Source organism: Desmodus rotundus, chromosome 12, assembly GCF_022682495.2.
Source record: "Desmodus rotundus isolate HL8 chromosome 12, HLdesRot8A.1, whole genome shotgun sequence".
NCBI classification, from domain to species: Eukaryota; Metazoa; Chordata; class Mammalia; order Chiroptera; family Phyllostomidae; genus Desmodus; species Desmodus rotundus.
This window is the reverse complement of record NC_071398.1, coordinates 95602131-95628516: the sequence shown is the minus strand read 5'-3', so window position 1 is coordinate 95628516 and position 26386 is coordinate 95602131. Positions and strand designations below refer to the sequence as shown.

General features: G+C 40.9%; 1 protein-coding gene across 6 annotated transcripts in view; it reads left to right on the top strand.

Annotated features, from left to right (window-relative positions):
• Positions 1 to 26386, top strand: part of RABGAP1L (RAB GTPase activating protein 1 like) — a 446160-nt gene that overhangs the window by 246668 nt on the left and 173106 nt on the right. For all 6 annotated transcript variants that reach the window (XM_053916149.2, XM_053916150.2, XM_053916154.2 and 3 more), the window contains 2 exons: positions 7651 to 7764; positions 22273 to 22347. In XM_053916149.2, coding sequence (XP_053772124.1) covers positions 7651 to 7764; positions 22273 to 22347 — 189 coding nt within the window. The remainder of the gene's footprint in view (positions 1 to 7650; positions 7765 to 22272; positions 22348 to 26386) is intronic.

The window sequence follows — 26386 nt, the reverse complement described above, 5'->3', positions numbered from 1 at the left end:
CTTTCAGTTCATCGTGGGCTGTGCCCTGTTCCTTTTGATCCCCCAGACCCCAGCACAGTGTCTTGCTCATAGCAAGTGTTAGATAAATTTTGAGTGGTAAGCTTTCATATAGACATGGGCAGCTAGGAGCATGCTATTCAAATATATGAATTAAACATCTCTTTAAAATCATCTAAATTATCCTTACAAATTTCGGAGGTAGCCATGTTAATCGAGGAATGCATTGGAGTCATCATTTTGTAATTCCCTGAAGCCATCTGCAAACACAAAGGTTGGTGCAATTCTGAAAATGTCTGGAGACTATTGCCATTCTGCTCCCACCTCGGGGCTCTTCCATATGCTTGCCCCTCTGCCTGTAATGCTCTTTCTCTACGTGGTTCGCCCTCACTCCGAGAGGCAAAACCACCATACCTAAAGTACCAGGCCTCTCCTTACTATTGCTTTACCTGGTATTTTTTTTTATCATATTTATAACTAACCACTATTACATAATGTTTATGTATGTATAAACACACACACATATATGGTTACACACACACATACACACATATATTTGGCCAAAAAGTTCTTTTGTTTTTACCATAAAATGGCTCTAGTAGCGCTTAGTTGTCTTTAACTTCATTAGAAACAATTTTGTTAGATTGTATTGTAACAGCTGTCACATCAGCGTGCACTAAAAAAAACTTCTCAAAACTGGTGAATTTTTGTGTAGCCATTTAATATTGAAGCTGGAAGAAAATATACAGCGTTTTTGGCATTTTGTGCTTAATTATTTCAAGAAGGGTAAAAATGTTTCTGAAACACACAAAAAAAATTTCTATAGTGTATGCAGAAGGTGCTGTGAGTGATCGAACATGTCAAAAATGATTTGCAAATTTTCTTGTCGGAGATTTCCCACCGGATGTTGCTCCATGGTCAGGCAGACCAGATAAAGTTGATAGCAATCAAATCGCGACATTAATTGAGAGCAATCAGTGTTATACCACATGGGGGATAGTTTACATACTAAAAATATTTAAATCAATAAAGTTATTAGTGAAAATGAAAACTATGTCTTTTATTTTACGGAAAAAAACTAAACAGATTTTTTGGCCAACCCAATATTTCCCCCTGCTACTAGAATATAAGCTCCATAAAGAAAGGACATTGTCTTGCTAACAATGATTTCTTCTGCACCTTAAACGGAGCCTGATTGTTAATAGGTACTCAGAAAAGTATTTGTTCAACACATGAATGAATTTGTACTATGCAGCAAATAGAAAGCTTAATTTTTTTATGTCACTCAATTCAAGAAAGTATAATTGAGCTCAGAGTTTCAAAGAAAAAGATAAAAAGTGATTGGAGTGCTAGAATATTTTTTAAATTTATTTACAATTATTCAACCTGTATAAACAACAGTGATCCCTGACTGGTGTGGCTCAGTGGATTGAGTGTTGGCCTGTGAACCAAAAGGCTGCTGGTTTGATTCCCAGTCAGGGCACATGCCTGGGTTGCAGGCCAGGTCCCCAGTTGGGGGAGGTGCAAGAGGCAACCAATCAAACAGATCAACGTTCCTCTCGCACATCAATGTTTCTCTGCCTATCTTTCTCTCTCTCTCCATCTCTCTAAAGATAAATAAAGAACATTTTAAAAAAACAATAATGAGATGTATACGTGGTAAAAGTTAATAAAATTACGAAATGTAATGATTAGGTGAAAATAGGCATGCTTTTCAAATATTGGTTATCAGAGGCATTCTTTAAAGTTTTGTGGAAAGATGAAAGAATTTTTTTTATAATGGGTAGTAAATATGGAGCTTTTAAAAGGTTTATTCATTTCAAAATGGTTTAAAGGGCTGTTTGATAAAAGTCATAATTAAAGCTAAGTTAGAAATGCATCCAAGAGTGTGGGGTACAGTTATTGTGCTTCATTTTAATAGGGGTTGCAGCGTTTATCATTGCCCATCAGTGTGACTTTCCAAGACTGTCACCTATCCCAATTGAACCTTTGTTTTGGAACAACGAGTGGTCAGCAACCCTGGGAATGAGGACATGTCCAAATATGGCCATGGATGCATTTGGTAGGTGTCTTTAGCATCTAAAAGTAACCCCAGATGTTCATCAAAGAGAATCATTGCTTGCTCTGACCTAGATTCCTTAGGAGCTCAGGGAAATTCAGGCTAGGCCTCACTGCTTCTTAGTCTTCCAGCCCCAAAGGAGCCCTTTATTCTCTTCAAACGTTTCTGACTCCAGTCCTGCCCTTCCTTCGGGATCCATCATGAATACTGACTGGTCTTCTAAGTACACTTCCTTCTCTCCCCTGCCTTTCCCCTGCCCTTTTGTTTCATTGTTGCTGTCCCTGAAGAGATTTCTTTCTAAGTGAGGCCAGCATATAGCTTGTGTTTTTGACCTTTGTGCCAGGCTTTGATTTTGAGACGTTTGGGAGCATGTGTGTGCAATGCGCGCAAAGCAGCTCGCTCACAATATGATACAGTTGACACTTCTTTTATTGCTTCCATGTTACCCCTCTTATGCTAAAACTTCCCACCATATTCAAGGGAGGGAAACAGGCAGTAGTCCAGCCTTTCTGTGTGACTGTTTCCAGCTCCTCATTTTAGTAGCACATTTGAAACTAGATACACTTTTACATTTTCTCCTTTCATCTCTGCCTCTTTGGATTTTTGGCAAACATCAAGGCAAATAAATCAGACCCACCACTGCAAACCCATCTGCTTTTAGGGACATGCAAGCCAGCCAGTTTGTGATGTTTTACCATAGATCTAGCTCCAACATAGAACTAAAGGAGGATCCCTGTGGAGGAAGAAGAGAAGGCACGTTCTAAGGTCAAGTTTTTTAAGCTCTGAATCATTTATCTGCTGATGGGCTGTGGCCGGGCATGGTCTATGCTGACATTTTTAATGACACGGACAAGATGGCATGAGACTTCTAAAGCTGAAGTGATTTTGTAGTAGATGAAAAGTGCAAATGCAGTTCTTCTTTGGATTTGACAATAGGGATTAATTTAAAAAAAGATGCTGTCATCACTGTAAAATGTAGCAAATCAAGTTCCAGTCAAGGTGTTCATTTATCAGGACATCATGTTTACACTTTTGCTGGTGCTAGGTCACGCGTGAGAATACCTTTCCAGCTGTTGACAGCCCAGAAATTGTTTTATAAAAAGTAATAGGCTTTGATCACCCACACCTGTCTTCCTAACACTCCATGACACTTGAATGCTGTATCATTTCTGGCTTGCCAGCGTGTAAGTGATGATTCCCCTGAACAGGAACTGAGAGGGTTACAGGCTGTCAGGGCACGGACATTATACTGGAGGAACAGCTCATATAATACTCTTGCTAACAGTTGTAAATGGATCCACTTAAAATGATCAGAAGTGAATTGAGCTGCTTATCATACCTCGTAGAGATGGTTTTAGACTGATTTTCAACAAGCTGAATTATATCCTCTGTTGGGTCATGGGTTTTTTTCACACTGGAGATCAACGTCTTTTTTGAAGATGTTTAGTATTATGATTTAGTTGTTTGGAATTTAAAGACAATCCTTGAAAGGTTAACTAAGTAGAAATTTATGTGGTGGTAGTATCAGGGGTGTGGGGTGGGGGGAATAACACTCAACTTTTCAGACTTTCTTCCCCACCCCTCCCCGCTTCTCCTAGTTGCTGATCGGAGTCAGCTTTTGTGTGAGGCCCAACATGACCCCTCTTTAGGAGAATAGAGGACAATGTCAAAGACTTTGCCTACTGGTTACATTCTGGATGGTGATGGTTCAGAAGGGGGGCATGCAGTAGTGATAGTGGCATTTGTCCTCTCCACAAGCATGACTTTAACCCTTCCCAGAGCCTCTGGAGCTAAGTTCTACAGTAGTGATGCTCGAAGTGGTAGCTGCTCCCACAAACCGAGCTCCCACGCTGCCTGTCCTCCTCCGCCTCCTCTGAGCATCTTTGTGCACGCCTTTCTTTACCGCACGGATAGATGCAGAATTGTGGCCAGATGGCCCGTCAGTAGGTAAAACGTCACTTTACCAAGTAGTTGTTCACTTTTGCTGTTACTCACGGGTTACTAAAAACAAGGGTGCTTTTGAACACATAAGGTACGAGGACAAATCCATAGCAAGGCATGTGTGCATTATGGCATCATGCTGACAGCTTGAAGGGAGTTGGTTTCGTAATCACGGTGTTTGTGATAGCCAGAGGAAAACAGTTGTTTTTTATTATTTAGAGCATACCAAAACAGAAGGATGTCTAAAATGTATGTTCACCAAAATATTTAAACAGTTAAATGTGATTCTTAAGGAAAAAGGGAATAATAATTACTTTCATTTATTTCTTTAATGAGTACTCGGTTTATACTAGGCAGTGTGCTAAGCACTGTATATCCATTATTTTATTCTAAATGACATGAGTTTGGTATTATCCCACTTTACAGATGGGGAAACTGAAGTTTAGTGGGATTCAATAAGTTGTCTGATGCGGTAGGTATCGAGTGGAGTAGCCAGAAATAGATCCCATGACCTTGTCTGGCTCCAAGGCCACGGCACCTCCATTGTGGCCTGAGGATGGGGTGTGAGGTGCCTCCACTGGCAAGTGGATATCCGGTAAGGTTGTAAGTGAGTCTCTGGGCATTGGGGAAGTCGTTGCGCACAAAGGACTGACTTCCCTCCTCTCGTTCTGAAGAAGGCTGGCAAGACTCAAGGGGATACTCCGCTTATATCGTGGGGGGTCCCTCCAAGAAAATGACCTTGTATCAATTTTGGTTGTGCTATACATTGTTTTTCACTGTGTTAATAAAAACTTTAAAAGGTTACATGAGACCTTTTAACTCCATATATGTAGATGGGAAATTATTTGGCCTCTTTTTTGTCCTCTCTGTATATTTTATTTCTTGTAAAAATTGACAAATATAATTGGAATAAGACTAAAATGAAAGGTGTTAATAGAAGAGAACAGTTGTTTTTATCACCCTTCTGTTACAGAGTTTGGGGTTTGGTGACTCTGTGACTCTGGTGTTTGTTGAATGGGTGAGGAGTGAATGAGTTTGGGGGGCTAGGTGTGGATTCCTGAAATATACACTGTCGCCATTCTCAGCAGTATGGGTAATTGGGAGGTGGCTAACGTTAGCTTTAGCTTAAAAACATGATTATTTTTTCTAGTCTAGTACATAATTTTATTCATACTAGTCTATTTATGAGGCCAGTGTGCCTCTTGACCTTCACTTTCAGTGAATAGTGTAGCAACATAGCTTATTTAGTCTATAAAGTGAAGTTCTTGAAATCATTCCCTTAGCCAACTGAGATTCATGTGAGGAAGAAAACTCTAGAAGTACAGGAGTGTTGAAAGCATTTGAAAGAAACCCTAGGCCCTGGCCTGTGTGGCTCAGTTGGTGGGAGCGTCCCATACGCCAGAGGGTTGCGGGTTGACTCCTGGCACATGCCCAGGTTGTGGGTTTGATCCCCAGTCGGGGAGTGTGTAGCCTATCGATGTTCCCTCTCATGTCGATGTTTCTCTCTCCTTTCCTTTCTCTCTCTAAAAAAAAGAAAAAGAAAAAAAATGTCCTTGGGTGAGGATTAAAAAAAAAAAAAGTAACCCTAGGAAGAGAATGTTTATTAAGGAAAAATTTATTATTTTTAATTTCATTTGAGTTTTTGCCTTTTTAAAAAAACAAACAAGAAATATTCAGATATGCCTAGGAAAAAGTGCTCAGAATTATGCAAAGTTACTTTCTAGAAATTGTTGATCAATTTCTCCTCCACTGAATCAGACTGTTAGCATTTAAACACAGCATGATGCCAAATGAGTAGGCAGTTTCTAGGGAATATAGTTCAATGATTTCTCTCCCTGATATCTTGGAAACTGCGAGAAGAGTTACCCTGTGAACTGCTTGGCATATGGTTTGCCTTTGAAATAGTCCAGCAACGGCAGCGGTAACATTTTCAGTGGTCATCTTTACAAATAGTTTGTAAATGGAAACTTTCTGTATAGAAAGAGAACTCTTCTCTTGGAGGACACCTGGGCAGTGAAAACTTGCTTCTACCTGGTACCAGACTCTGCTCCTTATTCTCCAGGCCAGACCAAAAACCCATACATTTCATAGTGTATCTTTTTATACATTACCTTTGTATTCACCTTGTTCTGTACTCCCACCTTCCTCCAAAATACTTTATCAGTAGAAACTGCATTTACCTTGATAAATACAACTTTCGATGTGTGCTTTTACTAAAGTTGGGCTATTTTTTTGGTTTCGTTTTTCCCTAGCTCTCACATCCCATTCCCCTAAGCCATCAGAATTTCCTCTGGACTGATTTGCAGTATGTTGGGTGTTTGCTAGCAAATGTGGAACTTTTCAGTTTGTGTCCCTTCTCTACACGACATAAGATCTAATTACCACCCAGCATGAAATAGCAGCCGAAATGAAAAAACGGCAGCAAGAGAAGGCTCTGGCTTCTCTCAGAGCCAGGCAGCTACTTCCTCCACGCACTTCTCAGCCAGAGAGCGAATGGTAACGGACATTCGTTACAGTAGCTCACGTATTAAACGCTCTTTTCCTGTCTGGATTTTAACTGAAAGGGTTTTTTTTTTCACATCTTTATGGAAGCCAGACGTTAAACAGTACTTTCAATTTGCAGTCGAAGTCATTGATGTGTCCTTAAACCGTGCCGAGTATTCCCATCATCAGGGTGGCTGGACGGAGTCCCATCCTGTTTTCTTATGTCTAAACAGAGAAAACTAACAAATCTTTACAGAAAAAAGTAAAATCAAGTGAATCATTAATCATTCTTATAAGACTTAGAATTGTAATCAATTTGGAGCTTTTGGATCCTAAACCTGAAAAAAAGAAAACCAAACCTTCCTCTGGATTTATCTTTAAAAAAACATTTGTCACCTTCACATAGTAGCGTTGGGGCTTTTTGTTTTCTGGAGCTTGTCGAGCAGTTAACCCCCAGGGGGAAAGATTGGTAATGTTCTTACTTTTTACTTCACTGTGGTCTGGGTTTCCAGTTTTCCCACTGTCCAGAATTACAGAGTTGGGAGCCGCGTGGTATCGGGTGAGTGCGGAGGAACGCATGCCCTTACCGGTGTTTGTATGTATTGGTACAACTCTGGAGGGGAAGCCCGTTACTAAACATGGAAATGCGTGTGCCCTCGACCTAGCAAGTCCACGTACAGGAACCTGTTCTTGAATATGTATGGATAAAAATATTATTTGTAATGTAAACAGGAAAGTGTAAAAAATCATTATTAGGAGAATATTAAATAATTATGTTATGTCCATATCCAGATATACCTTGTTCTTTTAAATAGCTGCTCTCACACAGAGTGAAATACATTTGCATGTATTGATAAGGAATATTCCATAAGTTATCCTATTATGTGAAAGGGGCAGGTAGTTTTCTTCTATTTGTGCTTCAGAAAGCAGAGGATGGAGATGTGTGTGTACAGCTTCCCTCCCTCTTGTCCCCTCACGTAAACATCTACAGAAAGATGGATGAAGGGTACCAGGGGACTATTGGGGGTGTTTATCTCTCGTGAATGGAACCATGGGTCCAGGGTGGAAGGCATTTGGGGGCATACTTTTTATGTGCTGTTTGAATTTTCTTTACCATGTGTATACATTAGTTTTTGTAATTAAAAGGAAATTTCCGTTTTTTCTTTCAGGACTCCGCCCAGGAGAGTGTTATCACTCGAGACATTCACCGCACATTCCCTGCACACGATTACTTTAAGGATACTGGAGGCGATGGCCAGGAGTCGCTCTATAAGATCTGCAAGGTAGGGCCCTCCCCTTGGCTTTTGTAACTTATTTTACACGACTGTATTTTAGGAACCCATCTAACAGGCTTTTGGATTTGTTTCTGTCCTCACTTCTTGCTTGCACTGTGTCGTGTTCTCTGCTTTACACTTAAACTACCAGATCCTCAGTCATGGGTCCTGAAGGTGACTCTCTGGCTGCGGAGGAGGCACAGTATGGCCTGCCTGAGTCTGGCTCTGCCGCCAACAGAAGGGAACAGAAGGTCCTCCTCAGGCCGCGGCAGCAAAGACTCAGAGGAGTGCGCATGGCTCTGCCCTCTGACAAGATGCTGTGGCACGGTCTCAGTTTTTTGACAGTAGGCAAGATGAAGAAGCAGTGTGGCACCTTTCTGAATACTGGCAAGTTCTCTGCTACTGCTGATACACTCTGCGTTGTCACATCGTACATCTTTGTGCGGTTCGTATGGCCTGCTTCGAAGTCTCTTCTCTCCCTCACTGGTAGCAGGCCTGGGGGAAAACTGTTCGCTGATTTTCAGCAAGTGTTCTCTGCGTGGGTACAAAAGATTCTGCCTCTGTTAGTGGAGAAGACTCATCACAGTATTAATTTCTCTAGGTTATATCAGGAGTGCAGAATGACTTTTTAAATCATTATATAAAGTTAACTCATTGTTGTCAATGCTAATTGAGGCCAAAGACCCAAACTTGCGAAGTCATTAAACACAGTTTACCCTTTGCCTCATTCTTAAGTTGCCCTACCAAGTGTGGTGGGTTACTCAACATTATCCTCCTCTACCATTCCAGTAGAGGGTGTTAACAAACAGGGAACAACACAAAAATCTTGTAATAATATGGAGAAAAAGCAAATACCGTGGTTAATTTGTAAGTTAGAAAATTGATTCCTGAATCATCAAATTTAGCCATTTGAGTACCCAAAATTAGCTAGTAGGTAATCAGAAGTATATGCACGTATCAATGTCATTTTATAGTTACTGGTTTTTTTAATGGCACTTATAAAAGCACTTGCCCACATATGCTAACCGAGCAGGATTATGTTTAACTCTGCAAAGGGCTCAGCTTTCATGAAAGCCCTTCTCGCATGTTTGTGGGTCAGCCATCTGCCCACTCCCTTCCTGTCTTGTCTTTTCTCTTGATGAGAGAGGATTTTGGAGGATTATACATATGTACACTCATCAGAAATTTACTTTTATATAGATAGTATCATTCAGAGCTAGAAATGCATAAATAACTGAAAACCTGAGAGTGTACTGATTTCTGGAAAGCAATACATCATCTAGTTTTAAAAAATGCCAAAACCATTGAACACCACAAAAAAAATGTATGATATATTCATTATATGCACCCCGGCTGGTGTAACTCAGTGGACTGAGCACCGGCCTATGAACCAAAGTGTTGCTGGTTCGATCCCCAGTCAGGGCACATGCCTGGGTTTTGGGCCAGGTCCCCAGTAAGGAGCGTGTGAGAGACAACCATACATTGATATTTCTCTCCCTTCTCCTCTCCCTAAAAATAAATAAATAAAATCTTTTAAAATATATAATTCATTATATGCTTATACCAGGAAAAAGTAATTATTAAAAAAATTTTCTACCAGTTTTAAAATTCTACAGGCTAATTAGCTTCTGGCTTGTGTAAGGAAGATACCAAACTTTATGTAGTTTCTAAGTTTATTTAGAAGAGTCCGGTTTATGGGATATGGAACACTTTTCCCCCAGCACTGAGTGTATTTTCAGCCAGTCCGTGACTTTTCCCTCAGTTTCTCTCTGTACTCCTTCACGGAAATAAAGAGGTGGTTCTGTGTGCCTGCAGCCTGTGACCGAGGTTTGCTCCAGTGTAGTAACACCAGTGTGTGCCTCGTTATGTAATATTTACAGAGGGAAATACCTGAAACGTTACTAACACTAAGATAAAAGTTAAAAGTTGGTACGTTTAAGTACTTGCTACTCCTTGCATTTAAAATTGCAGGTTAAAAACTAAAATAAAAATAAAATTGCAGGTTAATAATCCAACCTGGAAGTCATTAGAAAATATTCATTAGTAATCACACAGCCCGTGTAGCCATTTTAGATTATCAGTGTATATTTTGCAACACAGTTAGACAGTTTTAAAGATCTGAGTAATGAATATTATAAAAATGTAGCTCTAAGATACCTTAATTGCTGAATTAATTGTACTGAATTTTGTGAAAATTTCAGGAAACAAAAGAATCATATTAAAAACATTTTAAAATTCAAGATAGTAGATATAAACTGCTAAGGCTTGTAATATGTTACTAGAGTATGAACTACCTCAACCTAAGTTTACAACAGTCTTTGATAGTGGGGGCGAGCAGAGATGAATATATCAGAAAATGTTGGAGAAACCAAAATTTGCTGGGGTCCTACCATGTGGACCACTTGGTTTATAATTGACAATTTCTCCTCCTCTTGATCTGCTGTGATTTAGCAGCTAAGTGCTCAGTGGTGGTGATAACTCACAAATTGTGCATCATACTTATGAGTATTTTTTTATTTTTTATGTTTTTCAAACTTTACATATTTATTGAATCCTCATAACAATTTGGTGATGTAGCTACCATAGGACTTTAAAAAATTTTTTTTTTACTTTAAAAAATTTTTATTGTTATTCAATTACAGTTGTATGCCTTTTCTCCCCATCCCTCCACCCCACCCCAGCCGAACCCACCTTTCTCTGGTGTGCTCATCCTCTAGTCTTTGCTTTTTATATTCAATTAGAACTATAGTCTTTCATTTTGTGGCCACCCCATGTCCCCAAAAGCTACTAGGTATGACTTTAAGGCCAGTGAGTGTGGTCTACCTGTTCTGTCATTGTAGTTTCTAGAATAATATCCAGCATCATAGCTCATACACGCAGCAATACAGCTTGGAGTTTCCATTCTGGATACCATGCACAAAACTGAGTAAACATTAATAATACCTTGATCTTAAATCAGCTCCTTTGTAATATCTGTAAATAAGGATAGTTTTGCTTCTTCTGTACCATTTTTTAAATTCTTTTTCTTGTCTTACCACACTGGCCAGAACCTCCATAATAGTGTTAAAATTAATTAGTGAGAGTAGACATCCTTTTCTTACTCCCTATTGTGAAGGATTAGCATCTAATGACTCATCACTAAGAATAGTGCATCTTCTTCACACCAGCAACACACTTAATAGACCTTTTATTGATACAGCACCTTCATGTGCCTTGTAATAACCTCACATTCACAGAGTGCTTTCACACTTACTACTTCACTTGTTTCTAACAGCTCCTCATCTGCGGGGCCTATATTAGAAATACAACATTCTCTGCTCTCAAATTGAAACAGGAATTAAGAGAGTTTCAGTTACAGCCCTGACTGGAATGGCTCTGTGGATTGGGCATTACACTGCAAACTGAAAAGTCACTGGTTCGATTCCTGGTCAGGGCACGTGCCTGGGTTGCAGGCCAGGTCCCGGGTTGGGGGTGCATGAGAGGCAGCAGATCGATGTTTCTCTCTCACATCAGTGTTTCTCCTCCTTTCTCTCTCCCTCTTTCCCCTCTCTTTAAAAAATAAATAAAATCTTTAGAAAAGAGAGAATTTCAATTACAGTGAGTGTTGAAATCAACTCCAGTTCAAGGATACAAGAGTCTGACTTTGCAATGAAGCTTTCTGTGGCTCCGGTGAGATGAGAAATGACCGGAACGTCAGGGTAGAGAGGACACTGCTAGGAACTCGCTGTCTCATTTTATTGGATCTGTCAACTTCAGCTTTTGCCTTTTAATGCCATTTTCACGGGAGGATGAAATGGAAACGGCCCATAGATTCTCCTGTTGTCATAAATGTATGTGGAAGTTGAACTGAAGGTACAATAGCAGAATACACAGGATTTGGGAAATGTAAAGGCTTGGGCTCCCCTTCCTCTCTCCCGTCTTTCACAACATATTTTAAAATAGTGTCCTTGAAAGGAAGAAAAAATATGCTACCATACCCCAGGAGACAGTTTGGCATAGTTTGAAGGACTGAGCATTGGGAGATCTGTTTCTGGTTTTGATTGTTCCCCTAAGAAGATCTAAGATTTGAGGAAATCGCTTATCAGATTTCCTTCTCGTTAAGAGTATGGGGGTCTGATGAGATTATTCCAATTTCAGTTTGCTGTGATTCTAAATGTTGTTTTAAAAAATTTCGTAAACATAGCAGGTGCACTCCTATGTCTGGTTTTAGCTGTCTCTCGTTACTGGAACTGTAAGGGAGTGTGATGCGGCTTTGAAGACTTCGCCTGGCTTTCCGTTGTTGGGTTTGGCTGTGTGTTTCAGGCACACATGAAGTGGAGTGCATTTACTCATTTACTTCCAATTAACTTCTTTTGATGAGAATTCTTAGGATCTCCTCTCGTAACAACTTGCTTGCGTATCATGCAGCGGTGTTATAGCCATCCTGGGGCACGTTACACCTCTAATACTTACTCATCTTAGGACTGGAAGTCTGTATATGTTGCCCACCTGCCTCCAGTTTGCTCCCTGCCCCTGCCTCTGGTAACCATAAATATGATCTCTTTTTCTATAACTTTGATGTCGTGAGTGGTTTTATGTTCTGTTTTAGTTTTCATTATTTCATTTAGCATAATGCCTTCAGGGTCCATCCATGTTAGGCCTTCAACTTTATAAAGAACAGTTTTCTTAATATCACCTTAGATCTCACTGCTACCATTAAAAAAACTTTAATAAATATAACATTTAATATAAATATAGCAAAGTGCACAAATGTTGAGGGTATAACAGTGAATTCTGCCCAGTGAACACTTCTGTGTAATTACTATAGGACATAGAATTTTACCAGCATTCCAGAAACCTCCCTTTATTTCCCCGGCCAGTAATTACCTCCCCCAAAGGTCACCATTCTGTTACCATGCAATAGGATTGCCTCTTTTTGAATTAAAATAATTGACTCACACAATATGGAGCACATGGTTACTTTTGTTCCCACTGTCCATGAGATTTATCTGTGTTGTCATATATGGCAGTAATACATTATTTTCACCGCTACATAATATCCTGTGGTGTGACCATGTTATAACGTAGTATACATTCTGTTCTTGGTGGGCATTTGGGTTGTCTTTAGTTATAAATAATGCTGGCATGCACACTCGTGTGTTAATAATGTTTCAGTGCGCGTATGGGTGCATTTCCATTGGCGATATGCGAGGAGTGGAGATTCTGGGCCGGGGGTATGGACACATCCCCCCTCGGTCGATACTGCCGAACAGGTTTTCAGTCCTACCATTTTCATTTCAACCAGCAGTGTATCGGACTCCACTCACTCTCTGTTTTCACCAACACGTGGTAAGCTTTTAAATTTCACCATCTTGGTGGGTGTGTCGTGGCATCTCCTTGTGGTTTCAGGTGCCTTCCCCTACAGTTACTGAGGAGGAGCACCTTGTCGTGTGCGTTTTGCCCATTAGGATGTCCTACTGTGACAAGCCTGTTTGTCTTTTGGTTATTTTTACAATTGGACTTTCTCTTACTATTGTCTTGTAGGAGATTTTTTCTGTATCCTGGGTATGAGTCCTTTTTTAGATAGAAGTATTGCAAATACCTTCTATGTTGCTTCCTTTTTCACTCTATTAATGGTGTCATTTGATGAACAGAAACCATTAAAAAAGTGAGGCCCTCTTTATTCATCTTTTTTTTATGGTTAAAGTTTTTGTGCCCTGTTTAAGAAATATTTGCCTAGCCCAGAGTCATGAAAGTTTTCCCTGATGTAATGTAAACATTTTGTTCCTTTGCTGTTTGCACTGGGGATTATGGTCCATGTGCAGTTGGCTTTGGGATGAGACAAGGTCCATTCCCCCCGGCTGTGTCCCTAGGTGACCCAGAGTTATTTTAGAACAACCGCTCTTTCCCTACTGTGTTGCCGCAGCGGCCTCGTTGTCAGTCAGGTCCATGTATATGTGGGTTTGTGTCTGGGCCATTCTTTTGTTTTATTCTGGATATTTTCTTTTTTTATTGAATATATTTGACATAGAGCACTGTATATTTAAGGTGTACAATGTGCTAATTTGATGCATTTATATATTGTAATACGGTTGCTGTCATAGCAATATTTAGCACCCCTATCAATCACATCACATAATCATCTTTGTAGTACTGGGGTAATTAAGTATTTGTCTCTTACTAGCAAGTTTCATGATCATAATACAGTACTGTTGTCTATATTTCTTATACTGTTCATTAGTTTTCTACGGCTTATTTTTACTCATTGCATATTTGTACCCATAATGAATATCAATTTAATCGCCCCCACACCCTTGCCCTGGTGAATGCCATTTTACACTTGGGTTTTTTGGGTATTTTTACAAGCTTGACTTTTTAAGATTCTGCATATAAATGGTATCATTTAGTATTTGTCATTCTCTGTCTGACTTACCTCACTTAGCGTAATGTGCTCAAGCTCTACCCACGTTGTCTCCAGTGGCGAGGTACCCTCCTTTCTGACTGAGCAACTGTGTGCGCACGCCACGTTTTTATCCGTCTATCCACTGATGGGCACTTAGGTAGTCTCCGCGTCTCGGCTACTGTGAATAGTAGTGCGGTGAACACGGGGATGCCTGTACCTCTTTGAAAGCCTGTTTCTGCTGCTGGACCATTCACTCCGTTGATCTACGTGCCTGTCTTCATACCACTACCACACTGTTATAACTGTAGTAACTTTGTAAGTCTTAGCGCCATGTGTTCTTGGGCCTGCAGCTCTGTTCTGCTTCAAAATTGTTTTTACCATCTTGGCCCTTTGTAGTTCCATATTTTGGAATCAGCTTGGAACTTTTTTTGGGGGAAAATGCCTTTTGAGGATTTTGATTGGTATTTCAAAGAATCAATACTATGTCAAATTCACTAGTTTTTCAAAGAGGCAACTTTTGGCTTTGTTGATTTTATTTCTTACATGTTTGCTTTCTATTTCATTGCTATCTGTTCTTATTTTTATTATTTTATTTAAAGTGTAGTATCTGATCACCCATCCATATATTCTTGTCCCTTATGTTTTAATTTTTATTTACTTGCTCATGTTTTTTCCGCACTTGGTTGTTTCTAAGAGAGTTCTGGACCTCGTGTCTGAAAAATTACCAAGGTTTGCGTGGTGTTTACTCCAGAGTAGATTCAGAGTTTCCCTGGTAGAAGGGGGAGGTGGGGGTCCCTTTGACCCAGGTTTGACCTTTTCTGGCTTGGAGGGCAAGGCCTTTCCAGGGTCTCAACTAAGAGCCTGAGGCATTTACTAGAGACCTTTCTCCTTTGTGGGTCCCACCCTTCAGTTTGTGTCCCTGATGCTGTAAGATTACTAAAATTTCTGCTTACTTATTAGCATTCTTGTGGGCCACTTTTCCCAAAATTTCCACTTCTACAAGACATAATTTAGCTCCCGTGAAGAAACAGGAGCTATCAAATTTTCACAGTGTTCCCCTCAAACTTCCTGGTAGACAAGTTGGTGGTTAATAATTGCAGATTTTCCAAGGGAGCAGGGAATTTTCTACTGGCCCTTTAGTTTATTGTGGCATGACTGGAGTACCAGACTAGCATGCTGATGTATCTTAATCTGAGAGTTTTACTTAGTTTTATTCCCCCCTTAAGTCGCTCATTTCACATTTTCCATCTTACAAGAATTGTCTAATTCTGCTTCATTGCCAAGGACAATGTTTATAGCCACTGAAAACAGCAAATGCACGCTCACACATATACATACCCATATAAATAAGCTTCATTCACAGCGTGGGGGGGGTGAACTTCATGCTTAGTTTTGGCGTACAGTATCTCAAAAACATTTTATTTTTGTTGGTGTCATTAAAGTCGTCCATGAGGGAGTAGTTTGGCGTTTTAGTTTTGTGATCTCCTATAATACACATATTAAGAGGATAGACTTTCTGAGTCAGAGCTCAGCTAAAAAGAGATGATGTTATTTTAAATATGGATTTTTCTTCTGAAACTGTAACAGTGAAAAGGTCAGGTTGGTGAAGCTGGAGTCCTGGAAAGAGAATCGCCGATTTGTAATGCTTTTGAGAGAGTCTGAGGAGAATTTAAAATTTTCTTTATGTGCTTGGTTCTCTAAGCTTTTCCTGAAATAGCTTTGTATTTTCTGTGGAGCCTGTAGTCTTTCAACAGAAAGGCTAATTGAAGCCATCACACCATGACTAGAATACAGAAGAGAAAGGGCGTGATTATGAGGATGACAGAAATGTTTAAAGTCAGAATACAGGGATTCGCGTTTACTCCAAGGATTTGATTATAGCAGCTCCTTTTAGTAAACAACATTACTCTGAGGAAGAGACGTTAGCTTACTTTTTAAAATAGAGAGAAAAGGAAGAATAAAGCCAGCCTGCAAAGATATAACACAAGGAAGCTTCAAATAAAATGCTGCCCCCGGTGCCTTCCGCATTGGTGGTTTTTCGACCTGTTTCTTTACTAGATTCCACTGCCTTCCATGTCTTAAACAATCCACTCTCAGTGATTTCTCAGTGGATTAGTTATGGACTTCTGGGGACTTATTTCCTGTTGACTAATTATGATGCAGTTGGCAATGTCTTCATAACTTTGAAGCCTCCTCCTTAACCAGACCTCTTCCTGCATCTTTCAAAGACCTGGGAAGGGTGTGAATCTGAATCGCTTTCCTCCTCCTTCCCATCTGTCCAGATCTTAGTTGCCCACTTCCCTTGTGAAGCTTGTCTTACCCACTCCTTCCCACAGTGCGTTACAGATTAAAAATACTTTCTAAAATGTAGAGTATTATGGTGGACTCCGGTTTTGCATGTTCTCTGACCAGTTTCATTTCGGTCTTTTCTACAGTATGTTCAGTCTTGGAGGGAAGAAGCTCCCTCTGACTTTTTCCTTTGTTTCTGAGAGAGCAGGGAGCAGTGCTAGTTACACAGTGTCAGTATCATTAACCATGGGGTGGTCTTGACCTGATGAAACTGACAGTGTTAGTCCAGGTTCTCTAAGAAGCTTGTCACCAGGACGGGATTAAAGATGTAAGAAATGCATTAGGGGAAACGCCTACAAGAGAAGATGGGGAGGAGCCTGGGAGGGCATGGACCCGAGTGCTAGTCCGAACCCCAGGGAAGAAGAGGAAGGAGAGTTGGGTGGAAGGGCCTCAGCCTGGAGGGTCCTTCTGAGGAAAGCCTGGCAAGCCAGCTGTGGGTCCTCAGCCTCAGTTGCCTGTGCGGTCCACGGCTGCTGGACGAGGGCGCACCTGTCTGTGTGTTCTTGCTGTGCTCAGCCACTGGGGGCGGCAGCCCTGGGAAGTGCAGCCCTGGTGCAAATGCGAGGATGGGTTTCAGGCCACAGCAGCGGGGCCTTCGGTAGGTCACACTCCCATGGTGGAGAGCTGGGAGGTGCATCTCCGTGGTCGTCATTCTGATGTTTTGGATGGAAGTTGCATGTGGAAGAGCTCTGAACGAGCTCTTCATGTCTACCATGTTCTTCTTCTGTGAAGTAGTTTTACTCATTAAGATTATACAGGAGCAGCGCTGTTGCTTTATCTTAGACTTCGTTTAGGATGGCCTTGATGTACTTTTTTTTGGTTTTGGAACCAAAAGTCCAAGAATGTAAAAGAAACACTGACTAATTTACCATAATCACACAGTAGTTTACTTGTAATAGAAACATTAAATTTTTTAAGGTTATGGTAGGCTAGTTGTTTTACATTTCCTTTAAAAAAAACTGAGTATATTAGTTCCGTTTTAAATTGTTGCCAAGGGCCTTTTTTTGAAGGATTATATAAAAGGAAAGTTACATCCAGGAAGTTTGCCAGCTGTGTTAGATAAGAAAATTGCTTTGTGAGTGAATATCTGTGAGTACATCTAGCCCTCTATGTTTTCATCACCAGCATTTAGATTATTTCATGTCAGTGAATCTATTTTGCAGCTTATGTTGATACTCTGCTTTTTACCAGCATACAGGACAAACTTAACCAGCAAATAGGACAAGCTTAATAACCTTTTTTGAGTTCCAATTTTCTATTATTAGAACCAGGTGACAAAACGAGTCTGTCAAATTTTTATATATGTATATTTCCATATTTCTATATATTTCTAAACGATCTCAAACTTACAGGGAAGTTGCAAATACAGAATTCTGTTTTCTTCTGCTGTGCGAGAGTGATTCACCATCACGGCGCCTGCAAGCACTTCCAGCTGTTTTCCAGCGAGCAGCAATGCTCTCCTGCGAGGGTGTCCTACAGCCCTGAGACCAGGAGTGCAGCACGGATGTGTTGCTTCTGCCTCAGCGCTAGAGCAATGGTCCGAACAACACCCTTAATCGAAAAAGGGTCCAGTTCACAATCACATGGTTGGGTCTCTGTGATTTCCTTCTGTCTGCAACAGTGTCTCGCTCCTCCCTCTGCTTTCCTGACCTTGGTCCTTTGGAAGATGAGAGTCCAGGCATTTTTTAGACTGGCCTTCCATTTAGGTTTGTCTGCAGTTTCCTCGTGGTTGCATTCGCATTACACATCCGCGGCAGGAATAACAGAAGTGACCTGCTCCTACTTCTTTCTCACAGGTAGCACGCCACTGTGGTTTTCCCATTAGTGATGATGATCACTCTGATAAATAAATAAGGTATTGTTTACCCACCTTCTGCACAATGAAGTTACTCTTTGTCTCTTGTAATTAATATTTTGCGTGACATCATTTGTAATTATGTAAATACCCTATTTCTCATCTGACTTACCATTTATTTATCATTTTCAAATGGACTCATGAATTCTCACTTTATTCTGTTCTGTTGATTATTTGTCTGTCCTTCTATCAGTTTTGCACTGCCTCGAATTCTGTAACTTTACAGTAAGAATAGTAAGGGCTTCTCTAGCCTTACTCTTTTTTCTAGAATTTCCACTCTTGCTTCCTAGCTGTTATGGTCACCCCAATCTGTCCTCTGTTCTTAAGCCAGCAGGACTACAGTTTTATACTCAAGTTTTAGCCATGCCGTGTGGTACCTACCACTGGTGCCTGACCTTTGGCAAAAGCCGCCGTGAAGGAGACTCTTGCCCTGGGTCATTTCCTTCTTTCAAGTTTCTTCTGCCTTCCAGTTTCTGCCGCTTTCGTCTGGCTCTGCAGTGCCCTTGTATATTTGTCCAGATGCATTTTAGATTTGTGTCCGGGGCGGGGAGCTTGGTCCAATAGGGGCACCTCACATGTTACAGAAGTGGTGCCTCCCCAGATGGTTTATAAAAGTCAGACGGAGCAGGCATCTGGCCAGCAAAGCAATTAAAGTGAGGAATGGGGAGAGGTTTGGTGCAAAGAGGGGCAAGTTTTGAGTAGAGAGAGAAAGGATTCAGCTCAGTTCAGTTGGAGAAGGCTTAGACTAAAGCCAAACAGTGCTTAGAAGAACTCCAAGCAAAAGAACTTGCTAGAACACTGTATTTCAAACTGTGAATCATAAAAACAATTTAGTAAGTGACCTCTGAAAAAGTCATTTTTTCCTACTAATCTATCCCAAGATGATAAACCAAGTGGAAAGTATGACCAATGCATTACTGCTGTGCGCTGCTACCCTCAGCTCTCCTGCAAGAGGCTAGTCTGTGGAGTCCCTGGATTCGAGATTTCTCTGCATCGTGTGTGTTGGACCTGGTGTCTTATTGGACTTCTCTTGTAACACAAAGGAGCATAGAAGTAACCCTCAATAAACGTTCAGTACAGTTATGTAACAATGAATCCAACGTTTCTCAAAGTGGTATCAGGGTTGTGAAGAATGATTGGCTTTTGGAGATTCAGAGTTTCCTGGGGTAGGGAAAGTGCTTACTGTTTATCACTCACGTAACCTGCTCTGCCATCAGCAACTCCCAGAGTTCCAAGTTTGTGGAAGCAGCAGTGACAGAGCGCACCAGGAAGGCTGCAGTGGGGACAGTGACAGAGCCTTTCCCTTCCTTCTGCAGCCTTGGGCTCCTTCTCTGTCTCTGCCTGCAGTCCTTCCTCCAGCCCCTTATACACACACACACACACACACACACACACACACACACCCATGAGCTCTGGAGAAAAGCACAAATGAAGCAATCAGGAACCTCACTGTATAAATTGAAGAAAATTTTTAAAGTAAAAGAATGCTAATCCCTCTTTCAATTTTAAAAATTCAGCAGAGCTCTGGCAACTGATGATAATGAAGAAAAGCTCCTGTCAGATTCATTAGGTAATGATTCCATGATCTAATTTCTCTCTCAGCAGAAGAGAGTGTGATAATATCATCATTAGCAGAAGAAGGTTAAAAGAGAACAAGATAGTTCAAAAGATACCATTAAGAAAAGGAAAAGGCAGGGCACAGATTGGGAGAAATACTGGCAATAGAGTGTGGCAGTAGACTTGTAAACCGAATGTATGAAGAAATCCTATGAATCAATAAGAATAACGTGAACAACATAATCAAACAAATGAACAAGAACTCGAGAAGACAGTGACAAAAGAGTATATATCCATTGCCTAAACGCACGTGATAATGTGCTCTGTGTCATTAACTGTTAGGAAAATGCAAGTCAAAACCACAGGAGTTACTGCAAGCAAGGAGACTGGAAATATCCAGTCTTCACAAGGACGTGAAGCACTGAGTGCTCATCCTTTGCTGCTGTGGGTACAGTAACTGTACAGGTACTTTGAAACAATAGTTTGGCATTTCTTATCAAGTTAAGCATTCACTTAGCATTTGAACCTTGAACCTCTGCACCTAGTTATTTATCTAAGAAGAATAAAAACCTGTACCCACAAAAAGCCTTGTGTACGCATAGCGACTTTATTCATACTAGCCAAAAACTGGGGGAAGAAACCCCAAATGCTCATCAATGGGAACATGGATAAACAGGCTGCGGTACGTTCGGGTAGTGGAATGCTACTCAGCAATGAAAAAGCAGGAATGGACTGCCGATACAGGCAGCAGCACAGCAGAATTTTAGAAACATTGTGCTGAGTAAAAGGAGCCGGGCACAAAAGAGTGCATATTATAGCAGCGTGCTTCCATTTCTATGAAATTCTTTGAAAATTCAAAGCTAATAATATATTGTGATAAAATCAGACCAGAGCGTGCCTGGGTTTGACTGCAGAGAGGCATTGGGAGATGTTCTGGAATGATGGAAATATTCCATAATGATGGTTTACATAAATGACCCAACTCAAAGAATCGTTCAGTTAAAACATGTGCGTCTCATTGCACATGAACTAAGTAAAACAGAGTTCCCAATCCTGTACTCCGACTTCTCTGGCATCTGGGGGATGGCTCACTTCCCCTCCCCGTGGCAGCCCTGCCTGAGGATCTTTGACAGCCACCACCCTGCAGGGAGACGGTTTTCATACTTGCACATCAGGCGAAGTCCCTCACTAAGACGAAGCCCAGCACGTGGATGGGGTACATGTCCAGGACCCAACCAGCATGACTGGGGTGATGGTCTTTAACAATGCACGTGGGAATGCCTGAACAGGTCAGTAAACTATGGCCCACGCTTCCTGCTTTGGTACCACCCTTGAGCTGCAAATGGTTTTTACATTTTAAAGGGTTGTTTAAAAAAACAAGAACAATATGCATCAGATATATTAGTGTCCCTCAAAGCCAAACATATTTACTCTTTGGACGTTTACAGAAAAAGCTTCCTAATTCCTGTTCTGTACTCTCTGATCAGCACACCATGCCTGCTACACTGAGTCAGCTCCCTAAAACTTAACATGGGTGTCTTCTTGAAAAATTATGCTCTCACCTCTTTGAAGTACTAGTTACTGTATTTTAAGTGTACAACCGTACTTCCTTTCCTCTGAAGACTAAGGCAAACCCTGAGTTACGTGGTATGATAGCTGTTCCCAGGAGTGCTAGATTTTCTATGAATGGGCCTCTTTGGCTCTGTCCCTGTGGCCTGGTTAGAATGCTATTAAAGATGGTGAATCCAGAACACCCACTCCGGCGGGGGCTTATGTGGCAGGCGGCTCTCTTAACCATTCTGAAAAACGTGCCAGCAATGCTAGAGGTTTCTGCTTTGCCCCACTGGTGTAGATGGGAGGGTCGTTTTTACCCGCTAGCACTCTGGGAAGTGGGAGATAGTGCAGGAGGTGTTTGAGAGCATCTGGAGGTTGTAGAAGGTGGCTATTTTGTCTGTTAGATGAGGGAGTCCGCACTACAGGTTCAGCAGCATTCTGATTTCCCCCATAAGGTGTGTCAGAACCCACATCAACACACCTTCCAGTCTTCTCCTGCCCTCAGCTCCTGCCTCCCGTGGCTTCATTAGCCTGACAGCAGACCACAGCGGATGTTTTAAAACTAACCTAAGGTGCCTTGAGCATCTCTTTATTACAAATTTTGAAGGTGAACCTGGGGATGATGGGGCATCCAAAATTGCTTTAGGAAAGATGCTGCCTCTTTGGGGGATCCCATGTGCTCGTGACCCACACATTCAAGTTGAAGGACCAGTATGTGGACAGCCTGCAAACAAGAGCAGGCAGCAGCCCAATGGGAGCTGGCACCTAATGAAAGTCTGTGGATGCTGACGAGACTCCTCTCTCTCCACCTTTCCTCTAGGCCTACTCCGTCTACGACGAAGACATCGGGTACTGCCAAGGGCAGTCTTTTCTTGCTGCTGTGTTGCTGCTGCATGTAAGTAACTTCCGTGTGATAAATGGCAGGGTGCTGCCCAGTTTATTTCATTTCTCCTTGGTTCTGCCTTCCCTCCTTATTGTTCATTTACCTGATGGAGATTGCACATGGCATATCTTTTAAAAAATGTACCTTTGGTGATAAAGTAAGAGATCTGAAGTCAAGAACAGGTCAGTTCCTCAGTAGAATTAATTCTGTAGGCGAGAAGGCAATAAATTGCTGATTTGGAGTTATTTGTAACTAGAACCCTCCAAAACTGAAGATGTCGATGTAACTGCCCAGATAGGAGCCGTACCAGGACCATTGTGAAGGGAAGTGACAGGGAGGTGTTTCGCCTTTTCTGCGACTTATTTTTGTGTACTCTCTTCTCAGTCACTTCCAAGTAACAGAATATTTCTTGAGCATCTGTTGTCAGTTCCGGGCTGGAAGGTGGGATTACACATATGAATAATTTATGACTTGTGTTCCCAAAGGCCTCGGGGTCCAGAATGGGGCACGGGGAATGGAAGCACATACTTACTATTTTTATTCTTATGTCTTTATTGATTTTTCTTAAGTTTATTAAAGAACTTATAGAGAACATACCGAGTGCTTAGTGAAAGCGATACACAAAGTAAGGGAATGATAGAAGCATTACTCAACCCAGAACTTTCAGGAAAGGCTTTCTGGAGGAGATGGTAGCTTTGCTGAGACACAGGTAATTCAGGGTAGGGGAGGCAAGACAGAAAAGGAAGGAAGTAGAGATTGTCAGACAATAGGAACAAAATGAACAAATAAATGGACACACAGAAGGGTACACATGTAAAGGGAACAAAGTGGAATTACAGTGTCTGTGCAGTTGGTAGAGGAACTGTACGGAGGGAGAGGTATGAGGTGACAACGGTCAGACGGGCAAGGGACCAAATTAGGAAGACTTTGCAATCATGTCAAGAAAGGTGGGCTTCATTCCAAAGCAGGGGTGTCAAACTTTCACCGTAATTTTCACCGGGGCCACATCAGTCTCGCGGTTGTCTTCAAAGGGCCAAATGTAATTTCAACTCCTTAACAGTTAAGGAGTAGTTACATTTATACAGTCCTAAAATTATTTCAGACATTAATTATGACAAAGAAGGGTCAAAGGTAACGTGCCTAGTTCTCTAGCTTTGGTGGCTGAGTGCATTGTGGTGTTTTGAGCTGAGATAGGAAAAGATGCATCCATTGAGACTGAATGAGAAGGAAGGGTTAGGAGTGGATGGTGAACTTTGGTTTGGATTCCTTGAGTCTGTGCTCTTTGGGGGGTATCTGCGTGAAGCTGTCCAGCAACCAGTTGGATGTTGGAGACTGATGCTGGTGAAAAAATCAAAGCCGAAATTGTGGCAGTGGATCAGATCATCTAAGAGGAATAAATGGAGTAAGAAGAACAGGATAGAGCTCAGAGATGCCAGATATTTGAAGGGCTGATGAGGAAAAGGAATCCTTGAAGAATTTCTGGATTTTCACCTGGGAGGAAGCAATGTATAATGTCAAATGCAGCAGAGACGTGCAGCAAGTAAAGCATCTCTTGTAGGCTTACATTCTGGAAATGGAGACAAGCTAGTGTATTATGGTCCTGGGTCTAATAACTTGGTTCTAATGATAATAATGATATCCAGTTGTGATTATTCACCTTATTCAACTTTGAGTTTGATTTCTTTGTTGCATTATCACCTGTTGTTAGTCTTCTTGACCTTGTCCTTGTCATCCCTCTTTCTTTGATAACTCCATAGCCTATCTTCTTGGGCTATGATAATAGCCCTGTGATAATCCAGCAGTTTGTGGCCACAAATTCTCTACAACTAAACCCACCCAGTATGTAGAATACTCAGGTCCCACGACGGGCTGGACACGCGCAGTGACGTGGACATGCTCACCAAGGCTCAGAGACCCCATTTTTCCAAAAGGAGCCTTGGCAGTCACTCCGATGAAAGCGTGTTCAAGCCATGCGTGGTGAGCTCTGTCCTCCACGAAGTGATCTTTGAGCTTATCCCAGTTTGGTATTTTAGACTTGTTGTCCTCTTAAAACTCATTGTAACATATTGATTGAAATTCAGTGAGAGGTGTAGCTCTCTGAGAAATCTGTTCTAAGATTTAACAGAGGGTTAGTTACTTGTAAGTTCATGTTTGTTTTGAAACACCTTTCCCTGAAAAAGATACACACACACACAGAGAAAGAGAGAGAGAGAATATCAAATAATCAGAAAATTCAAATACCCAGAATTTTTTCTACATTATCACCTCTCTTATTATAAGGGTCATGTGACAAATTGGCCATTGTAAACATATCCAACAAAATTGCCTTTAATATATGTAACAAAATACATAGAAATTCAGTCTAGGCTCTTATACTTTCTGCATTAATACTTAGAATTATTCAGTTGTTGCCAGGGCTTATAAAATAACTGGAAATACAGAAATGCCTTCAGAATCTTGAGGACAGATGAACTGATCTTCAGCATAGTGTTAATGAAAAACATACTGTAATTTTTAATTGACAGTATTTGCAATATTGCTTTTTATCAGCATATTCCACTAACCAACCCATCCGAATAACCAATCTGAGTAAGAAAAATTAACTGTAATTTTTTTTCTTCCATATTTTTGCCTACGTGGTTCAAATAGTTAGGAGAATACAGTCTAGCTTAAACAATTCATCAAATACACTATCTCAGGTTCTAGGGAGATACATTATTAGGGTCTTACTAATTTTTTTATCAGTTACATAAGCTATTGCTTCTTTTCGCTGCCAGACTTCCTCTGGCAGCTCCACATTAATCACTGTCAGAGGCAGCTTCTTTGGGGATGCTGCCTTTTCCTCCCCATGCTCATTTATATTTCACCTTCACTGCTAAAGGGGGAGGAAGGACCAAAAACGAAAGGATGTCCAAAAACAAAATTTTAGAATTTTTAAGTTTTACCATGTCTAAGTAGTTTTAGGAAATAATTACCTTCCTGATTGGACATTTCCAGAGGCTTTGAAAATAGCTTTGTGACTTGTCGCAGTTTCAACAGTGAGAGAGTTGTGTTTATCACAATAGGTGCTGTTATATCTATTGATGGCGTTAGAAACTTACCGTTTACAGTTGGAGAAGAATGTTCTAGCTGTTTTCAGACTTGGGAGATGAAGTGGCTGTTTTAAATACTGCCCCTGTGCTGTGAGAATGTGAAACTGGCTAATATATGAAATGCAAAATGAAAAGTCATTCCAAGTAAAAAAAAAATCCCTGTGCTGTACTTTATGACTCCTGCCTCTTTTGTAACTGCCAGTCTGTACCTCTCACCCCTCACCTTTCCGCTCAGCCTCTAACCCCTCCCTTCTGGCATCCATCAGCCTGTTCTCTGTATCTATGAGTCTGTTTCTGTTTTGTTTATTTTGTGCTTTATATTCCATACATAAGTGAAATCCAATGATATTTGTGTGTTTTATTTCAACATAAAGTTTAAAAATTGTGAATTCTTTAATGCACCTCCCAGAAAGGCAGCTTTAGGATAAGATTTAACCAATAGACTTAAGAAATGAGAAGCAGAGCTGCTTCTCAGTTTTTTTTTTTTTTTAAATCATGATCCCACAGAGTCCAAGGTGACAAGGTAGAAGCTTCCTAGTGTTTTTGTAAGTAAAAGTGTTTGTGACCTTATATAATTCAGGACTCTCTCTGCTACCGTGATGCAACCTTAGCTTAAAGTACCTTAAATTGCAAAGGAAATTTATGGGCTCACCCAACGGGGAAAGTCCAGGGCAGAGGTGACTTTGGCATGGCTGGATTCCAGAGTTCATATTTTGTCATCAGTAATCTGTGTTGCTGTATCTCTGGTTTTACGTTTTCTTGCCTCAGTTATATGGGTCAGCTGCAAAGTGGGCAATATGGCTGCTGCCTGGCCTGGCCCATATCCTTTCAGTTTTACAACTTCATTTAAAAGGGACCATCTTTTGCTACAGCTCCTACATGGAAAAGAAAAAATCCATGGAGGATTCTGATCGGCCTGCCTTGGAAACCTGCCATCCATGAATCATTTGTGAAGGCCA